Source organism: Pieris brassicae, chromosome 3, assembly GCF_905147105.1.
Source record: "Pieris brassicae chromosome 3, ilPieBrab1.1, whole genome shotgun sequence".
Classification (NCBI taxonomy): Eukaryota; Metazoa; Arthropoda; class Insecta; order Lepidoptera; family Pieridae; genus Pieris; species Pieris brassicae.
In genome coordinates, this window is record NC_059667.1 from 6,433,760 (window position 1) to 6,454,359 (window position 20,600).

The 20,600-nt window shown below is 31.7% G+C and overlaps 1 protein-coding gene across 1 annotated transcript in view; it reads right to left on the reverse strand.

The window, feature by feature from the left end:
* LOC123707367 (nose resistant to fluoxetine protein 6-like) overlaps positions 1-20,134 on the reverse strand; it is a 63,782-nt gene extending 43,648 nt beyond the window's left edge. The window contains exons 1-2 of the mRNA XM_045657368.1: positions 20,015-20,134; positions 4,528-4,830 (exon numbers count right to left, since the gene is read on the reverse strand). Coding sequence (XP_045513324.1) covers positions 4,528-4,768 — 241 coding nt within the window. The 5' untranslated portion in view covers positions 4,769-4,830; positions 20,015-20,134. The remainder of the gene's footprint in view (positions 1-4,527; positions 4,831-20,014) is intronic.
* Between the last annotated feature and the right edge of the window lie 466 nt (positions 20,135-20,600).

A 20,600-nucleotide genomic window follows, 5' to 3' on the forward strand; every position in this document is an offset into this window, starting at 1 on the left:
CAGAAACAAATTTAATGTGTATATACATAAATATATAATAATGTACTGCACGACAAGTATATTTCACTATTATATCAGACTTTAAATAAGAACACAAAATTAACATACAAAATTTAGTATTACATTATTTCATTCATAAGTTGCAAATGGTTTTATTAAGTTTTATGTAATGACCATAGAGATTCGAAAGCGATTAGAAAATATAGTTATGTGACATGCAAAACCATGTAAATTGCGAACTTTTTTATAACTGAGTCATGCTATCCGATTTCAATATAACTAACCCACAAACATTTACTCAATGTAAAGACAACATAATGAAGCAAGGTAATGTAGCAAGAACCAGTTAGTTTTATGAACATGCTCGACTTACTGTTGTATGTACCAACGATTACTTAACGCGAATTACACAGACTATAGAAGATACAATGAATAAATACAATGAATTACCCTAGAATTTATGATATAATGCAGTCGAAACCGTCTTCTTTTAGTAAAGGGTTCGATGTACAACCTATACGATGGCAAAAGTGATTTTAATTAATTAAATATATTATATTCAGATACTTTTTGTTCCTATACAAAATGCCAATTTCATATGTTGGGACCTATGTAACTAGTCTGTCTATAAATACTGTTACATAAAAACGTTTCTTTTTAATTATTTTGAATTTGGAACAAGCAAATAATTAAAAAAACTCTAGTCCGATTTTGCGCCATTTGACATATTTTTTCATATTCATTATCAAATTGCAATATGATCGCTTTGCTCAAAATGGCTAATGACCGACGGTCATGCTCCAGACACTTCAAAAGCTTGGTGTCAGCCGTATGTTCGTATATTGTACTTCGTCTGTCGAAGATCAGAAAAGATCGGGGCCGCGTGCTGTTAGAACTATAAAGACTTTTAGTGCTGTTAAAGCGAGAATTCCTCGAAACCCCATTAGGAAACAAAAAATCTTATCGCGGGACGTGAAGTTTCTCGCTCTGTCGCGTATTATAAATATACTGTGAACTTTCCAGCAGGATTCTGCACCTGGTCAAGCATTCCGGACTTTATAAGAGCTGACTGGCGCTCATCTTGCCCGGACCTCAACCCCTTCAAATTATGGTTAGATTTCAAGGACATGGCCTGCTCTAATAAACAACATGACGAGATTGAGGAGTCTCTTAAAAAATCTTTGGAGCAAGCAGTGGCGAAATTTCCCTTGGAAACATTGCGTAAATGCAAAGATTCGTGGCCAAACAGATTAAAGGCTTGTATAGAAGCCAAAGGTGGACAATTCGAATAGATTATTTTTGTATCATTTGCTGAGACTTTAATAAATATGTAGGTATAAATTTTATTATTACATTACTTAATTTAAAAAAATGCATTTTCATTCGTATCAGAACTTAACTAGACTAGGTATGATTAGAGTTCTCCTGGTGGCTAAACGCGTGACTCTCGACCACATACAGTGAAGGAAAACATCATATGAAAACCAGCACATCTAAGAAAATTTATTGCGTATGTCAAGCGCAGAAGAATAATCATCTACTTCCCTATAGAGAAACATTATTAAGGAAACAAATACAGATTTCTAAGGCCAAGAAAGTTTATGATTCTTGCTTTTGAATGGCAAAGATTGAGTTTATGTGTTTTGCAAGAATTAACTTCAGGGCCATATTAAAAGTGTTTGTGATATCATGAGTGGTAAAGTGGCTTAAAACAATAAGAAGAGAACTTTAATTTCTTTAATTTTAAAAGAAGAAAGTAAGAACTTTTACATTGAACCACAAACAAAAACCTTAAATAATAGTAGGTTAGTAGTAACAATGTTCCTAATTGTTGGTAAGTGATACACATATGTTGAAAAAACAATGGCGCTACAATCTTTTAGTTCTGGGTTTCAGATTTCGGTAAATAGTTACGTTTCTGTTTCTAATAGGCAAGTAGGTGACCAGCCTGTTCAGCACCGGCTACACAGACAGTAGTCCATTCGTGTGCAGTAAGTTTCGAACCAATGACTTCAAGAATGAGAGATGCAAGCTGATACAAAAAAATCGCCATTTATTTAAAGCACAAACTACAAAGCGATAAAATATCTGCAATGCAACAGCCCGTTATTAAAAAGCCTATCGTAATGAAAACACTGTATAACTAAGATAAATCACTTGACACACCATTCATCAAATAACTTTGCGGCCATTAGCTTTCTATGTACTTCGTACTTTACTAAGCCGTGAACAATGTTACTTAAGTTGTCTTGTTTATACTCAAAGTGAACTTCGTGTGAATATATCATATAAGATACGGATAACGCAGAATGAGGCTTAAATTATAAACCTAATAATTATGAATAAAATATAAATTTGACATATTCGTGCTCTTTATGTTTATGATAAAACACTTTTTTTATTACTAGAAATAATGAGTTTCAATACTCTGTGTATTTAAGTCAATCAACTCTATAACTATATTCATGGGTTAAGTTTGTGTTTTCTGAGCAAAAAACTTTTTTGCTAGTTCGCAATTGTTGGTACTTTTGTAAGAATAATGATAAGAAAGTGGCATGAATAATGTGGAAAATCTGTGTAAGAAACTCTTTAAAAGGCTTTTATGGAATGATAAATGTGCTTCGACGAATGTGTTTATTTTCCAGCTTTCATGATTCTGGGGAAGAAAACTATTGAAAGCAAGTCAACATTTATATACGAGAAACACATTTTTAGAGTTCATCTTTTCCAAAGTTTCTTCGTTTATTTAATTTGAATTTAAATACAAAGTAAAGTAATAAACGTTAAATATAACTGAATTATTTAATTTCAATGTGCTTACTTACTGAAACAATTTTAGAAAATATTGATATTTCTTTGTAAATATCCGGGCTAAAAATTATTATGAAGGAGAAAGCGTCTCTGCTGAAATACAGCGGCTTAGCCACTAAACGAATGTGATAAAACAAGGCGAAAGACATTTTCGAGGAATTTTAGAATTTTATATAGTTTATCTATCTGCCTATAAACGTATCTCATTATGTGAATTAGATGAATGTTTATTTATTTTGGACGTATACGACCTTCTAATCCTAAACAAGTGTAAATCTAAAAAGCGTTTGGTGTAGTCTAAATTTTTCTATTTAATCAAAGTCAAAGTCAAAAATTATTTATTCATATAGGTAACACAATGTACACTAATGAACGTCAAAAACAAAAATATTTACGAATTGCTTCTAATTTTACATTCACTGCCAATTCTCAAATCAACAGCGTAGAACGGATGAGAGAAACTGGCAATAAACTCTCCGCCACTCTTTTTAATCACCAGGTATTTTTTACACAACGTTTGTAAGGAGCTGCTACCATTACACCATGTTCCACATAATCACTTCATAAGTATTGACGGATAATAAACTAAATAAAATTTTACTTACAATTCAATTCCAACTAATTACTAAAGTTTAAAACAAATTGGAACAACTTACATTTCTGTTTAGAATGCAATCAATCTTAACTAATTGCTTTCGTAAACCGTGATTGCTTTTAAGCTCCTTTTAAGGAACTGCTTGTCTGTTTTATAGGTTAGAGTTTTATTTTAATATACTTAAAGTATTTCTTATTGTTAATGACTCCTGTAACCATGTGCCAGGGCACTATACAATACGTACGCACTTACTCATAAAGAGTATAAAAACTTATCACAAATATAACAGTTAATCCACTCCAAGAGTAGTAGAGAATTTCGACAGTAGAAAAATGTCAAAGACACATCTTTATTTGGATTTATTTATTATTTTTTTATTAGTCTATAAAGAATTAACATGATTGTATATGAAATTAATGACCTTAAACGATGAAAAGTCTTTTGGGCCGTTTTACGAATTAAATTCCTAACAAATTATTTAGAAATATCAGAATGGCAGTTAATTCTAATATTTCAGTATTTCAAGTAACTCTTGATAGATCTAGGTTTTGACATCAGTTTAGGTTCCAAAGTGCCATCAATACCAATGTTCTGAGGTTCTAGCTCGACTACCGATTCCCGAAATTCCGTGAATTGTCAAACATTAATTGATTTACCTAATAGTATGGATGTATTTCTTATCTTTTGTCAACATTTAAATGTATTAAAAAGACGTTAGATGTTATATGTAAATATTACTGAAATAAAAAATCCCTCATCCCCTTTATCGACTGCATAAGACTTTTTTTAATAATCTTATGGTCTGTTTAATTAAATGTACTCACTACGAAACTGTTTACCATGTTATGTTTTACAACACATTTGATACTGAAATTTATATTAAAACATTTATTACGTACGTTTTAGTATCGCTAGTACGGGAGCAACGTAATTACCACGATTTTTTTAATATTATAAGATTTAACTTGAGTAGTCGAGGCTTTTCCTCAAAAGACATGAACTATACTTTAGTAATATTGTCTATATTGCTCTTTAAATATTATTTCTAGACAATTAAACAATCACGAATTAGTATACTACGTAACAAAGACAACAGAATCGGGAAATACAAATGTACTCACTCTTCGAAGCCCATAGCTCTCCAGCATTGAGAGCGTTGATATACGTTTTCAAATCGGCTTCGCACTCAGGGGACACTGTTCGGTTAGCACTAAGCAATTCTAACCAGTCATGATGGTCCAATAAATCTTTCATCCACGCCATTCGCGAGCCATTTCGCACAGTGTCATTACTAGCACCCACTGCACTCACTAACACTAAAATTGTCACAAGCTTCTTGAATTCACACATATTTAAGCACATCCAATTTGTCTGTTTAATCGATATACAGACGGATCTCAGAACTTGTCACGCATACTGCTAGTCTGTAACAAGAGAACGAATTAATTAACTATTCAGATATGAAAAAAAATGGTACAAATTTGGACATGAGATACATAAAAAGTCTGGTTAATTTATTAAATACTTATATATATATATATACTTAAGAGACTACTAATATTAATAAAGAGCTGGTTGTATATTCCTATTTTTAATAATTAGGTTATTTATGTCCTAATTTTAATCATCCGTTGTGACAAGATTTGCCGGAAAGCGAAAACACAATTAAAATTTTAACAAAAAAATAATTATACACATAAGGCTTTATGCGGGAGATAATGTCATAGATTACCTTTAGAAAGAAAGAACGTGTGTGTGAGCGTGTCTTTGAAAATACTAAAATGAAAAGCAGTAAAGCCAAAGCCCTTAAGGTAAATAAATAAAACAATAAATTAATTAATTGTCTAACGGGACATTAATTATTAGTTTAGTTGAAAACAGAGCTTTAGCAAATTAGGAAAATAATAATAAAGTCGTATTTCTGTAGCGACGGGAAATAATCTATTTTTTTATTTAAACCAACTTTATGATTGGCCTAAACTACAATAAAATAAAATATGAATCTAGTCAGGAAATCTAAGGCATGAACTAAAACGATTTTCATGTTCTTCTAAACTTCCTTTTTACGTCCATTATCCAAGTGATTCTCTCCTTGAACATACGGCTTTTAACTGAATTTTCTGAGCGCTTCGTTCATATTTGTTACCCGCCGGCTTTACTACATATTCATCATATCAACTTGTGAAGGATTTACGATAAAAAAAGTAAAATCATGTTCAATAATATTGAAGTTAAATTTCGACTTCTGTGTTTCGAATTCAGAATGCACAGAGCAACACAAAAATAACTATGACTTTGAAATGTTCTACGTTTATATAGTATGTGCTTTTTTCTTTGAATGAATGTAATCCTATAGATTATATAGGATATTCATTTAATATAGCGTTCTATTCGTAATTTTTAGGGCATTCAATGTTTTTTGTGCTGTATTGTATTTTACTTGTTATGTAGGAGAATTTATGCTTAGTAATGTAACAATAAAGGATTTTTAAAGGCCTTTGTAATATTGATTGAGGTAAATAGATTTAAATAACAAAAGAGAAAATAAAACGTTCCTTTGTTTTGTCATGTTATAAATAATCAATACACTCCTGATTTAGGGCTTTTTGTAAAAAAATATATGTAATAAAACTCAGTCGTTCGGCAGATTCACGTCTAATTAATTTATTCGATTCCCTTGACCTTTATTGATTTAAGTAAATATAATTTTGTTGAATGTACGCTTACTTTTTTACGCGATTATGATAACAATAGACTAAGATAACATTCAAATAGTATCAACTATCACTCAAGTTCAATTAAACGCGGTACAGTTAAATATAGTGTTATATTTTTATTGCGCTTTACGTAATGCCAGTTTACTTATTAACATAATACTGACATAACATGAATACCTAAAAGTGATTGACCCGATTTCAAAGAGAAATCAAGTATGCCGTTTACCTACTTCTTGACAAGTTAACTACCTGAATTATATCTAGAATATTTGCCAACAAAATGCAATGTTAAAATCTTAAACTGGCTAAAAAGGTCCAAAAACTTACACACGCAGCATTGTGCTAAATCAACGTTCAAGAAACGGTGACTGGGGTTTGGCTTAAAATAAATATTTCCTGAAATATCGAGTTAATGCGCTTGTAAATTGCTTATTATATATATTTTTTGCATTTAATTTCTAATTACTTTATTTAATTTGCGATCCCGTACAATGACAAAATAAAATTTAAAATACTGTGTGGGGCTGGGTATCCGGAAGCTATATCCAAGATGCTCCCTTCTTGTTCTTTTATCCATGTTATCTACAAATAATTATTAGATATTCCAAAATTAACTTTTTTAAATATTAAAATAAAATGAAATATCAAAAATTCGATTAAATTCAACCATAAACAGATATATTACTAACGTTAACTGTGAAACAATTTTTAGAAAAAAGTGATGTATGTAGATATTAATTACGCATGATCATTCTCACCAAATCAAGCAAAATCTATTATTAAATACGTAAATACCAAATACGGGGATACGAAATACGGATAATAGATTTATGAATACATATAATATTTAAAAAAATCTATATTAAATTTGTCATTATACAGGTAAGAAAATACGCATCGGCAATTTAACTTAACGAACCTAAAATACGTTAAAGAAGATACGAAAAATAAATATGCCTAATTAAGAGATATTATACATATATGGTCGAAGGACCAAAAAAGATGTGTGGGCCTGGGTATCCGGAAGCTATATCCTTCCCTCGGTGAAATAATATGCGCTGGTTCGGCTGTATTATAAAAAAAGGAATCCAATAATCAATAAGACTAAAACTAGCACGTACCAACACTGGATCCTTCAATGATTTTTCAAAAAAAAGTAAATGCTATACGGTATGAGGTATATATTTAGTGCGCACGCGACAGTGGTTAAAATTTAACTCCCTTGCGCCATTACACCGGGACACCACCTACCATCTCCGGTTCGTGTGTCAAAGTCAAATCGACAATTGTCATCCTTCTTTGATTGATACCGATTTAGCACGAACCTTTATTATTTAAAGTTTAAATTTACTTTAAACGTTTGTGAATGCTAAAATGGAGTAATATGTATTTATTTATTTAACACTTCTTAGTATATCAACGCAAATTATAAAAATTAAAAAATACAGAAGACAACGGGCGGCCTCGTTTTGGAGCGATCTCTCCCAGGCCTTATTGTTTGCCGTAATCTTCGATTTGGAACGCAGGTTACATATTTCTGCATCTTTCATTAAAAATATATATTTAAGTACGACAAAAACAATCTTCGTATTAATTAATGCTTCAGTAAAGTAATAACTTCGTCGGATCGGAAGGGATTTCATAAATCCACGAAAGCTTTTCCAATTAGGAGAGAAAAATATCAAAGAGATAAAGCGGAATTCTGAACCAGGGCGTATTTGTTCGTATTAACTCTACAACTATATAAGAACAATGTAGCCGTGATAAACCGACAAATCATTCGATAGATAAACTTTTACATAATAGTATATTTACAGGATCGGTTGTGATTGTCGTTTTTAAATGTCATACACGCGTGTTCGTATGCTCGTTATTAAAGTTCCCTCGGTCACCAGATAGACATACGTGAACATGTTTTAAAACTAGAGCAATAAATAGTATTATAGCACAAAAAACTGAAGGTATGTTTCAAATCGTAAGACGAATATTAAAATAGATACATAATTGGTAACGATAGCATGTTATTGTTAAAACTAAATGTTAACGAAATAGAATATAATGTGCTGCAAAATTGCTTACAGCACGTTCTAGCATGCATGTTTGAGTACCCTTCAGAATATTGAGTTTAGTATAGATTTATGTTTGGTGTTGAATTTTTTAAAATGTTTATAATATTAATGTTTGGATGTATGAAAGAAACTGCTTTAAGACCGCCCATTTACGCTATGTATTCATTTATTTAATCTTATTTTTCTGCTATTTTATGTTTGAAACCCTAAGCTAGCAAAGATTATAAAGTTTTTTTTATTTATTGAAGAAAATAATGTCTAATGGTTACAAGTCCTAACAGAAGTGCCGGACGAACATCACTCAGGTACATTATCAAATTGAATTTGAATTTTCTTCAACGGTCAAGGGTCTTGCTTAACGATAACGAAATAAACAAATCGTAATCATATGATATTTCAGCACACAAGTGTTTATGAAAATTCAAAAGCACGGATAACTTTTCTTCGAAACCTTTGAAATATTAACGGATAAACAAGTCCGTTCAAGAAATAACAAGATTTAGAAACCGCAATTTATTAAGTTGGTAACAAAATATTTTGTTATGCAAATTAATTTCAAAGCTGGCGATCGGTTTCATTTTCCCAATAGATGTGTATTATTTAAATAAAAAAATGTGTGCGTGTATTAGTGTACACACGTAAGAAGTGAAACTTCTTTATGACCTTATTTTTCGAAAAATTATCTATTATATGCTACTTTACAGAAATTGGTTAAATAAGATAAAGTTTAACAAAGGCTTTTATTATCATAGACATGATTGACATGAGAAATAATAAAATTATTTCATTTTACCTTATAAGATTATTACAGAATTTCATTAATTGTAATAGAATTATTACTATCATTGTTACCGTTATTATATAATTTTGTTATTAATGCCTTCGAATCTCTTCGAATTAACCATGGTAGGGATAACAAAAAAAATGGCGCGTAACCGAAAAATGTGACGATAATTTTTTTAACCGATAAAGAAGTTTCACTTGAAAAATGTTCACATTCTTTTTTTGAAACTTTTTTCTGATAATTAGTTATTTTATTAAATGAAATATTGCGTGGTAGCTATGCGTATGTTATAAATAACTAACTAGGAAACAGGACACACATTAAAAATACCTGTGTGACTCAATTTTAGAAAGTAGACAATTTCGTTAAATTAACATAGTGTTACATAACAACGCATTTTGCTATTTTAATAAACACTGTGATGGATTTGTAAAATATATGAATTCGAGAAAGGTAGTGAAAATGAGTTTTTACTTCGAAGATAATAAACAAAAATAAAGTAAAGAAATGAGAGTTTTAGTAACGGAGATACATTTGACACGTGGCTAGGCACTAACATATACAGGCAGAGACTCAGAACCCTGAGGACGTGCGTTCGAGCGGTAATGTTTTTTACTATCTATTTGCGCAATTATTTTTTACTTATACAGTGAAGGAAACCTATGTAGAGAAATTAGCACGTATAAGACCTCAATATCGACGACGTTTATTAGACACAGAAGGAAACAGAAACTTAACTTATTTTCATATTAATTTTATTCTAAATGACACTTGTCACACATATAAATCTAATAATGAACTATTTCTCGTATAAAGCATTTTTCTTATTTTCTCTTCTGTTTATTGAATTTCGCGAAATTGAAATACGCAGTAAAATTACTTTTGTAGAAAGCTTGAAGGCGTATTTCAAAATGTTTTTAACTTTTTATCTATGTATTTTTACATTTACATTTAATATAGTTGCAAATTGTTTGTATATAATAGCATTACGACAAAAAGGTCCTGTCGAATGAACATAATTAAGAATTGACGAAAACTTATAACTTGTAAATACATGTTTAGTAAGTAGTACAGTATTAATAGGTTTTGGTTTTAAAATTCATACGGTTGTGTCGGACCGATCAGAGATATACTACGTTCCTGCGCAATTGTTCTAAATGATACCTCCTGTGTCAATCGCCGCCTGGGCCCGGACAACATTAATTTATGCTTCTTTTGGCGTTTGGTTGGTGTTACACTGTTAATAATACACTCAACTAATTGATTACAAAGTAACACTGGTAATAAAACCTTTAATATAATTCGGTTATTTGCATTTTATGAGCTTTTACGAGTGCTATAAAATCTCAAACCTATGAATCTGCAAATTTATGTATATGTCTAGAAATATGTACACATCTTTCATTGTTAGCATGTATGTACATTACTAGGCAAACTTTTTTTTTAAGTTCCATTAGTAGCCTTATGGTATGAAGTTCGGTACGAGGTTCACACATCCAGAGGAGCGGTTAAAAGCTTTGTTTTTTTTTCTTAATCTATTTTATGCATAGTGGCTTTTTATGTATTGTGAGGCTTATAAGCTAAACAAAATGATAACATACACACACAAAAGGCTAAAGATACATGGGAGAAGTGGCTATTTGATATCTTCTTCGTTCCTTGCATCTTTGAAGTTTGTCACGTAGATGAGAGTTCTTAATTTTAAAATTGATAGAATACAAGTCCTTTTTTATCGTTGTAAATTATACACAGCAAATGATATAAATTTAACAAATATTTGACGTCCAATATAACAAGGAGGAGAGGAGGAGGGATAATATACTTAAAAATACTTAACGCTAACAACACAACAACAAAACAAGTTTAAGGGTTTCTATTACTGTAATAGGGTCAATATTAAAACTGCGCTTCGTTACCCGATACTCGACTGGTGATGAACCTCTACCCACCGGAGCTTGCTTGTTTTTCTGGTCACATAAGACAATTTGACCAGAAAACCTTTTATTATGTATGATGTTTTAGTCTTGCATGGCTATGGAAGTCGAAAGACTCATCGTGGTTTGAATCAACTGTTTTACTGATTTATAAATATTCAATTTAAAACCATGTCCATCCCATATGATACTTAAAACAAGGTAAACTGTATTCAATGGAATTTGTTGTGTATTGTTTGTTCCATTAGATTGATGATGATTGATGAATGTACCCAAAATCATCCTATTGTATAAACGTAACCAACGGGTAATGAATCAGTACAATTACTGATAATTTAACATTCCTTCGCCATTATGATACTGCGAGCGACTCTTTTAAGCTCTCCAGTTCTTAATATTCAAAATTCAAAAATTAAGCGATTGTTTCGCTAATGGAGTTGGATAATTTTCGCTGTATACCCTTAATTAAAAGTAGAACAAAAGCAAATTGGTATGCTCATAATTCATTTAAATTATAATTGTCCACAGACAATGGAAGAGTCACGTCTACGGGCATAAAGGCTGCGAAATTTATTTTATTTCGAGACATTAAGGAAACCCAGCCTCGGGTGTACGACAAATTGTTGTTTAATTTTAATTACATGGAACAGTTAGGAAACTTATTTGTGGGTATAAAATTACATTATATAAAGGAGTACATTATATGTATAAATGAAAAAATAGGTGCTGTTATTATATAGTATGTTATACATATAGTATAACAATAATACAAAATCTGTTTAAATTTGGCTTGACTAGCTTGCTTATTACTTGTGTAACGTGCTCCCTTTAATAGTTGTGGATTTAAATTTGTGAATAAATAGTTGTATTTGTTTCAATACATTATATACGTTGCTCTAATAATATAAAGTTCACATTAATTAAACAGTTTTAATCTTCATGTATTTTACTTAATAATTACTTTAGACCATGTCCTGTCACAGTTTGTTGAATGTCCTAAAGATAAACCAATCGGTTTATGAATAATGGGGAGCAAAAATTTGCTGGAATCGAAAAAAAATAAGATGTTAATCCACGAAAAGATTAAAATGAGATTCTATTGTTTGGTGTTGTTTTCGCTTTGCATCACAATGGAAGTTTCGGAGACCAATTAAGAATCAGTGGGAAAGGCTTTGCCTCGGTTGTGTCGCGAATACAGGATGAGGTGGATTAATATTCCGATTTCAGAGCCGTGTTTGATGTGACGCGGTGCGAAAGACAAGCCTTCTTCTAATTGACGTTTACATTGTTCTAGCTTTATTAAAAATATAGCTTGTCTTGTAACACGAAATGGATTACCGTATGGATGATTACGGCAACCCAGATTTTAGTTGTGTATAAAATGTGTATGAAATATCTACTTTAGTACCGAACGTGGTATGTCATAGTAGGTGAAGGACTGTACATTTTTGTATTTTGATACTTATTTTTCAGTCGATCCTTCCATAACAGTTTGCGTATTGAGGTTAAAAGCTGTCATGTCATTCGTCATAAATGTTATTTATGCATCAAGAGTAACATCAAATACAGTAATCAAACAGTAGCATCAAATATTAAAGCGTTAACCATACTTTTAGTTCTATTTGAGTTATTGGTGATTCGTAATAAAAATCACAAACTCTCGAAGAAATCTCGTTCTTGTTTTTTTAGGTCGGTTTTAAAGTATTTTGAAATTTAGCGACCCAATTTAGATTTTTGATGATCATAACAATTTACCTGGATTAGTAAATGTATTTTGACTTTTACTCAAGTTATGGTATAATTCAAAAAGAGAGGTTTCGGCTTAGCTCAGCTTAGCTTCTGAGCTGAGTTGAGCTAATCGCGAGTGCTAAGAAACTTTCTTACTGTTACCCTTACACTACAAATCATTATGGTAACAAACATGGTTCTCTCAATATTCTTAATCCACAATTAATAACAAGACCTTAGTTATAATATAAGACAGATAGCCGAGGTAGGATTGTACGAAATACACATCAACTTAGCGACGCTTGGAGGAGGTCTTTGTCAAGAGACAAGCTGATCAGTGGTAGTCATAGTAAAAATAATGCCCTAGATTAAGTACAGTAATAAAGGCTTATTTTATTTATTATTATATAAAACGGAGAGATATATCAAATCGTATTTAAATCTATCATGTGACCTAAAAATATTATGCAATCAATTCATCAAATGCGACATTATTATAATGAAAATACGATTTTCTCATTACAATTGTACGTTGTTTTGCTAAATCCAACGTTGTGGTTAGTTGTCACTGTGTAATTCCACATCGCATGTTGAATGTTGCGTAAATATTTGGGTGCATTCGCGCAAAGCTTGGCTAAATTTGACAATCTACATTTCAAATGGATTACTTAAATAATTAAATTCAACATGAAATTGTTGCAATATTGTAACGTATATGTCACGGTTCGATTGGCAAAATATTAATCTTTCTGCGCAAATTCAGTCGCAAAGCTACTTTGGACGCAGAGGCACCGATAACTTGGAAAAGCTTGTGGTGTGGTGACCGGTATAGTGGAAGGCACGAGGCCCCGAGGCCGATCCCCACTCGTCGACCAAGGTAAGGTTATCAAGGTTATTACACACATTAAGGCGGTAAGGCTTGCCGACGACAGGAGATATGCATCACAAATACTTTCTTCAATGCAGAAAGCCACTAAAGAGAGTTACAATTCACGCTATAACGTAAGTCTTGATTCCAACATCGTACCCAGTAGTTTCAAAATCAACGACGTAAGCACAGAAATGATACCATAATATTTTTTGTAGAAAGTATTATTTATTTATATTATGACGCCTTTTTCCCGATATGGTAGGAGGTGACCACGAATGCATGGTCGTCGGTTTTAGGTACTTTAAATGTTTCTCTTTTCTAGTACCTTCTGGATATCGACCAATTCTACCACCCACGGTTGGCTTGTATATCCTATCCTGAACAAAATATTGTACCATACTAAAACTTATAGAACGTTAATCATGGAGACAATTTATCATGTTTCAAACAAAGGTACTAATGAGCAAGTAAAATTTGCCTTATTTTGAAATTCTGTTCGTTTTCAATAGCCACATATCAATTTCTGAGTTCAACAACTCGTTCCTTTGAGGCAATAAATTATTATTTGTTCAATAGCTTAACTTTGAAAACGTGCTTAATTTCTTTATACAACGACAATTGTCGAGATTTTATAGTTAAATATATTTACAAATTATGTTCAAAAACTTTACAATTAATGATTAGGAAAGGTCAAAAAATGTGTAACAGAGAAATAAAACAGTTACTGAATTTTGTGCTAAGTGCTACTCTTTAAGATCATTTAAAATAAGTTTGATTTTACTGACTAAGAATTAAAATATTTGCTTTCATCTATTGTATAGATTTGCTGATATTTGTTGAACCTATCGAACTAAACCAAATAAATCCTATCGAAGTAAAATAAACTTTTTCGGAGTTAGGGCAAATAAAAGAAAGTTATTTTATTTATTTAGTAGAAAAGAGTACTGTACAATCAAATAATGTTTCATTCGTCGTAAGTTTATTAAAGCAGAAAGAATAAATATTTGTTACGTGATTACGATAACGCGGTATCAGTTAATTCATGTTGCAAAATTACCGCCAGTCTTTCGACAATAAGTGAATGTATTTTAATCGAACCCAATCGATTTGGAAACACCCAAATCTGTAGAATTCAACGCTATTTTAGGCCAAGTGTTGATAATTTTAAATTACGTTGTATATAGTAATACCGCGCGCGGATGGACATATTTTATTTATTTTTGGAAATAAATACAGCCTATGTCAATATAGGATGTTGGCCTAGTAGCTTCGGCGTGCCAATTTTTTATCTGAGGTCATATGTACGCATTTAACACTCGCTCGTACGGTGAAAATGCAGATCCAAAAAGCAGAAAGCAAGTGAATCTCATACAAATTCATATGGGCCTTAGATTTTATAAATTGTTAGATTTTTATGAAAATGTTATTTGTAATTATTTTGCACACATAAGAATCCAAAAGAAATTCACGTTCAAAGGCATAATGCTTGCTGATTTTTTACAAAATCATTCCTACGGGCATGTAATATTATTCTAGCTCATTCTTGTCTATACACAAGATTTACTACAATGAAGCACTTTATAATTAATGAACCTCTTTGAATAGCTCCAAACTCAAGAGGATCGCATTTGCTCGTATGTACTCGCTTGTGTGTACTTTACAACTTTAGCCGGATGAAAATATTTATATTTCCTTTTGAACAGGAGAACGAAAGGTCTCTTTAATAAGATATGAGATGTCTTTTGTTGCTTGTCTGATATTCGGTAAAATGTTCTGAATGTAACGAAACCTCTAGTTATGTATGCGTTCACAAAGAACGAGGCATATTAAGGGTAGCTTTTTGAAGAATCACCGTCTTCAATTCATTCGTCCGAATTCTATATATAAAATATCAAGGTATACGTTTTCATATTTTTCTGTGGAATTACATTTGGAAACCGTTTTTTCTATTATTTTTTTATTTCGAATTTAGAACTTCTCAAGTGAAAACGCTATAATTTTATTTTCTCTTTCTAATCTAATGGTATAAGGACGCCATGATAACTCCTTAGTAATGTTTTTATGAAAGTCTTTTATAAATTTCATGTTATTTTAATGGATGGAAATTACACATTATACAGTGTACCCAAATACAGGTAAAAATTTTAAACAATGTAATTATTTTGTGGAAACATAATTAGGAACAGATGTTACGATTTAACATAATTCTGACTGTAATGCTCGGTGCCATGACCGTAACGACTGAAAATATTGTTTGTTTATATGTGAAATACATCTTAAGGCGAGCGCTCTCGGCTCTCATCCCTGAGGTCGTAGGTACGATCCCCGGCTGTGCACCAATGAACTTTCTTTCCATTTATCATTCGCTCAACAGCGTGAGGAAACCGGCTTGCCTAAGACCCAGAAAGTCGACGGCGTACGTCAGGCACAGAAGGCTTGCCTATTAGATTAACCAAAGGATCATGATCATGAATCTCATACAGAGAGAGGCCCAGACCCCAGAAAAGGTTGTAGCGCCATTGATTTTATTTTTATTTATACTTTGTTCATCAATGTAATCTGTGTTGGGTTTGTATGTTGTTTATGTGTTTTATTTTATATTATGGGTATGTCTAGCTGTAAGATCACCTATTTATAAATACATACATACACTAAAAAAAGGGCTTTATGCTCATCACAAATCATGTCTGTCTGCAGTGAGTTATAAAAGTGATTTGAATATCCAGCGAACAATAAATCGAATTAAAAATAAATTAAGCTCGATGGAAAATAGTGGAGGTCTTTCATTTATCCCCGGGGAAATATGTACACTGTGTTCAATAAAGGATCATATTCTCTAAGCGATAGCGCGAGGAATATAAAACTCTTTGTTTATTATTGTTTTGCTTTGTTATCGTAAGACGGACTTGTAAATTTTCACTGAAAGTTTTGCATTTTCAAGTTTAAAAGCTTTTATATTGTCGGTTATAAAACCTTTAACCTTTGAATGCGTTGAAAATCGAAATATATTCCAGAATGTTACTTCAAACAAATTTCTGTTCAATTTATTGATTATTTATAAGCAAGATAAGAATCAATTTCGAGACCAGTGACCTAAGTTTAATTATTTTTTTTAAACTTAAGTTAACCTTAATAGACAGGAACTTATTAGGAATAAAAGTATTTCATTCTAGATTTAAGCACACCTATTTGTCTATCATATACTTTCTTCCACACTCCACTTTTCTGTTCCTCTTGCGCCCCACCCGTTTCTACTTAAGATAATTTATATTAATTGCGACATCTGCTATATTAGTTGTTCTCCTTAATGATGTATTCTTTATTTTATCTATTCTTTTCTTCATCTTTGAAACTTAGTAATCACTAAATCCCCACACTAAAACTCCGTACTAAAAGTTCTTATATTTTTGGAAACCTAATAATGTGCTGCTCATATGTATTCTAGTGACTTTCTGTGCGGATGAATCGAGATCATAAAGAGGGGTTGTGTGCGTGAGCGGAAACCCTCGTGGACACAAATAAAGTGTTGAAATGGCGAATTACGAATCGACCGGTCACATAAGGTTGATTCATTTAAGGGTCGTAGTGGGAACTGCGCTAAAGAACCTTTGATAACTCTATGCCATTAGGGGATATATATATAATGAAACCAAGTCTAAAATATATGTTTTTTGCGATATACTCTCAATTGTAAGAACTTTTACAAATATTAAGTTTTATTTCACAAAAGTGTAAAGACTAGATCTTCTCAAAAGTATAGCGGTGATGTCGCATTAAGTCATCGAAGGCAAGGCCAAATTACCAAATTCTATAAGTCTACTAGAAATGGGTAGTAAAAAATCTCGTATGCGTGTGATGTAACGAAACGTGACGCATGCTGCAAAACTAACAAACGGTGAAAGTTCATCGCTTTAAGCAATGTGACCCCTGATATAGACAACTTCCAATATTTATTTATGTACCCATACAATTGGCACCAATAACATCAGGCCGAAAATTCAGTATGGATTACGGGGCGGTGCAACAACGCTTTGAAGGCAGATTTTACTTTTGTTGGCACAGATACATGAAAGTTATAAGAACAGGGAGTAAACTGCTCCTGCCCGTGCTTACGTGATGTTAAGTGATACCGCCTCACAAGAATTCTAAGTAAAATTGGTCCGGAAATACTTCAGTGGGCAGCTGATTCTACATAGTGGTGGTGTGCGACGGAATCTACCTTAAGAAACGTTCAGTTGTGGAACAAAAGACTTCGAGGTATTACGAATGCTATTTTGCCGTCCGATGATGAAACTTAGCTGCAGGTATTACTCCTCTGAACTCCTCTGAACAATCTCCATGGTAAATGCGTTAGAAGATGCAGAGAGATAAGAAACGAATTTCATTGCAGAAGAGATTCTAAATAACTTGCCAAACAGGTAACTTGTGGGACTTTTAAAAATATACCTATTGGAATTGTAAGGATATAATTAAAGTTTTTTCTCATGATTTTTGATGAAAGATTAAAAAAACTAAAGGTATTCTATAATAAACCGAGTATGTATAGATGCTGTATGCTATTTCGTATCCCACTGCAGTTTAGGAGGACTTTTGTGAATGGAATATAGTGTAGTCCTCTTTGACAACTAAATCTCTACTTCGAAATGCTTAGATCTTTCGACTGACGGCGGATATAAAGCATGAATGTGCAAATATTCCAAATCAGCTCAACGAAAGTATTATATACAACTGTGTATCTGCTATGTCCAGCAAGGTAAGGAAGATGGGTAGATATAACTATGAATTGTCAGGCTAGGTAACGATGGTATATTTTGTTTGGTAGACCTATATTTACCAGTTTGTACAATAGCTGCAAGACCTGCTTGTTATGTTATTAGTTGTTATAAGTTATATTATTATTGTGTTGTTCTCTCGTAATATAATGTTAAGTTATAATAATTTTGTAGGAAATAAATAAATTTTGTCGATAAATTATTTTTTATCAATGCGTCAAATAGCTAAATGTTCTTTGCTCGCCACACTCGAACTGAATCTTGCAAATAAATCAAAACCTTCAAACAAAGAAATTATGTTGTGTGTACTTCATTAAAATAATAATATGTGACCTGATAGCGAAGGTTATGAGGTGTAGTTGATACGACATACTCGTGTAACGAACAAAACCTTCATAAAAAGAAAGATTGTACTGTGTACTTTATTAAAATATTATAATAAGTTATTTTACTTAGGATATTTTTATGTGACCTGAACCGAAGGTTCTAATGTTGTTGATACAACAACCTATGTAAGTAATTAGACTTCGAGATTGCCTAATATTTGTATACGTTACATCGTTATAACGTTGCTCGTACACATTTTGTATGGGTTAAGACTTTCAAATACAATAGTTTTTACTTGTTGTCCTAATAAACAAAATCTGGGGCATTATCTACTTAAATTAAAATAGAGCGGTAACTTAACCTGTTTGATTTTACGCAATGAATTGGCAATGTTCGGTTCCGTGGTTTTAATTAATTCAGTTATGACTATAATCATGCGTATTGTATGTATTAAGTGTATGTAGGCTATTTTTAAATAAGTTTAACGATCTCTTTGATTTCGTTGATCATTTACGTGATTCTAATATCTAACCTATATTTCTATTAAATCAGATAAATCTTTCAGCAGAATTCATATGAATTTGCACACAAGCTAAGTTCATAATTTTATCGCGAAACCTTTTTTTGTATACGACGAAGTGGCTACCTAAAATAACTTAGATGTGGAGTTATTAAAAAGCAACATGTATAGCGCATAGCTTTTCAATTACAAAGTGAAACGGAAAATAAAATAAAATTTCTCATTTGTTAATTACAACTAAATTTAAATTGCTCATCGTCGTAGTACATATTATCTGCACGACTGTCATACTGTCATAGTCTATGGTTTGTTACCCAAGAACTGGCGGTTATTTTATATCTGTTTGTGGTATCGTATTATCTCACGTTTAACTCGTACTACTTATTTGTATGATATTTATAAAACGAAAGATAACTTTTACAATTTAATCTCATGACCACTAAGAAAAAGATGATGTGATAAGTAAAAGAAAACCCAATTTTGAGATTGGACTTAATTATACTAGAAATGTATTTATCTTCAAAACTTTTCTTCAAATTAATTATATCAAGAAACTTCATCGAAAAACGTCAGAGCTTTCTAAATTTGCCAAACGTTAACAAGAGTAGCATTTTAAATGTGATAAGATTGGGACAGACACAATTTAATATGGATTTTATATCAAAAATTGATATTGTCTTAAACAAACATATCGAAATTTATATATGTATTTTGTTAATTAATTTATCATAAGCTATCATAATAAATCTCTCTCCAAAAATGCATCTTTCGTTCAATATTTTAGAATCTTATGTATTACATATTTGTTACCTAACATATATATATATATATATATATATATATATATACTATATAAGCTTAAATATCTTTAAATCTGCGTACAAACCTTTTAAAATTTAAAACTCGTATGCACGCGGAAAACACTTCCTCCTAAACAAGCTCTTATTAGGAAAATGTTACGCGAAAACACGGAATACACAGAGTTGCGCCTGAGTCGACGTTCGTGCGGCCACTGCGCCTGCAACAACCATCAAACCGGTATGAAAGTGTGCTACATCAAATTAATTTCATTTGCTCCGCGTTGCCCTAACATTTGCCACCTATTATGACAACTAAGGATTTACGTAATAACCCATCTTAAACGATTTCGTAGGCAAGCTCGTTGTATTCGAATAACCCCATTACGTTCTAACGTATTAATTACTTAAAGTATAGTATTTAAAATTAGATACCTTATATTTATTATGGAGAGTAGGTAACCGTAACCAGATTTACGATCTATATATTTGGTAACCATGGTAACAGAAGACGGTATCTTTAGTCCTTTATTGTTTTATTGTGAGGGTATAAGATGCTTATTTCTAATTAAGAATTATTTATTTTATTTAAATGTGGAGAGAACCGACATATACGAAATATAATTATTGGTAACCATAATTACAAACACGGCATAGTCCTGTATTGTTTTATCA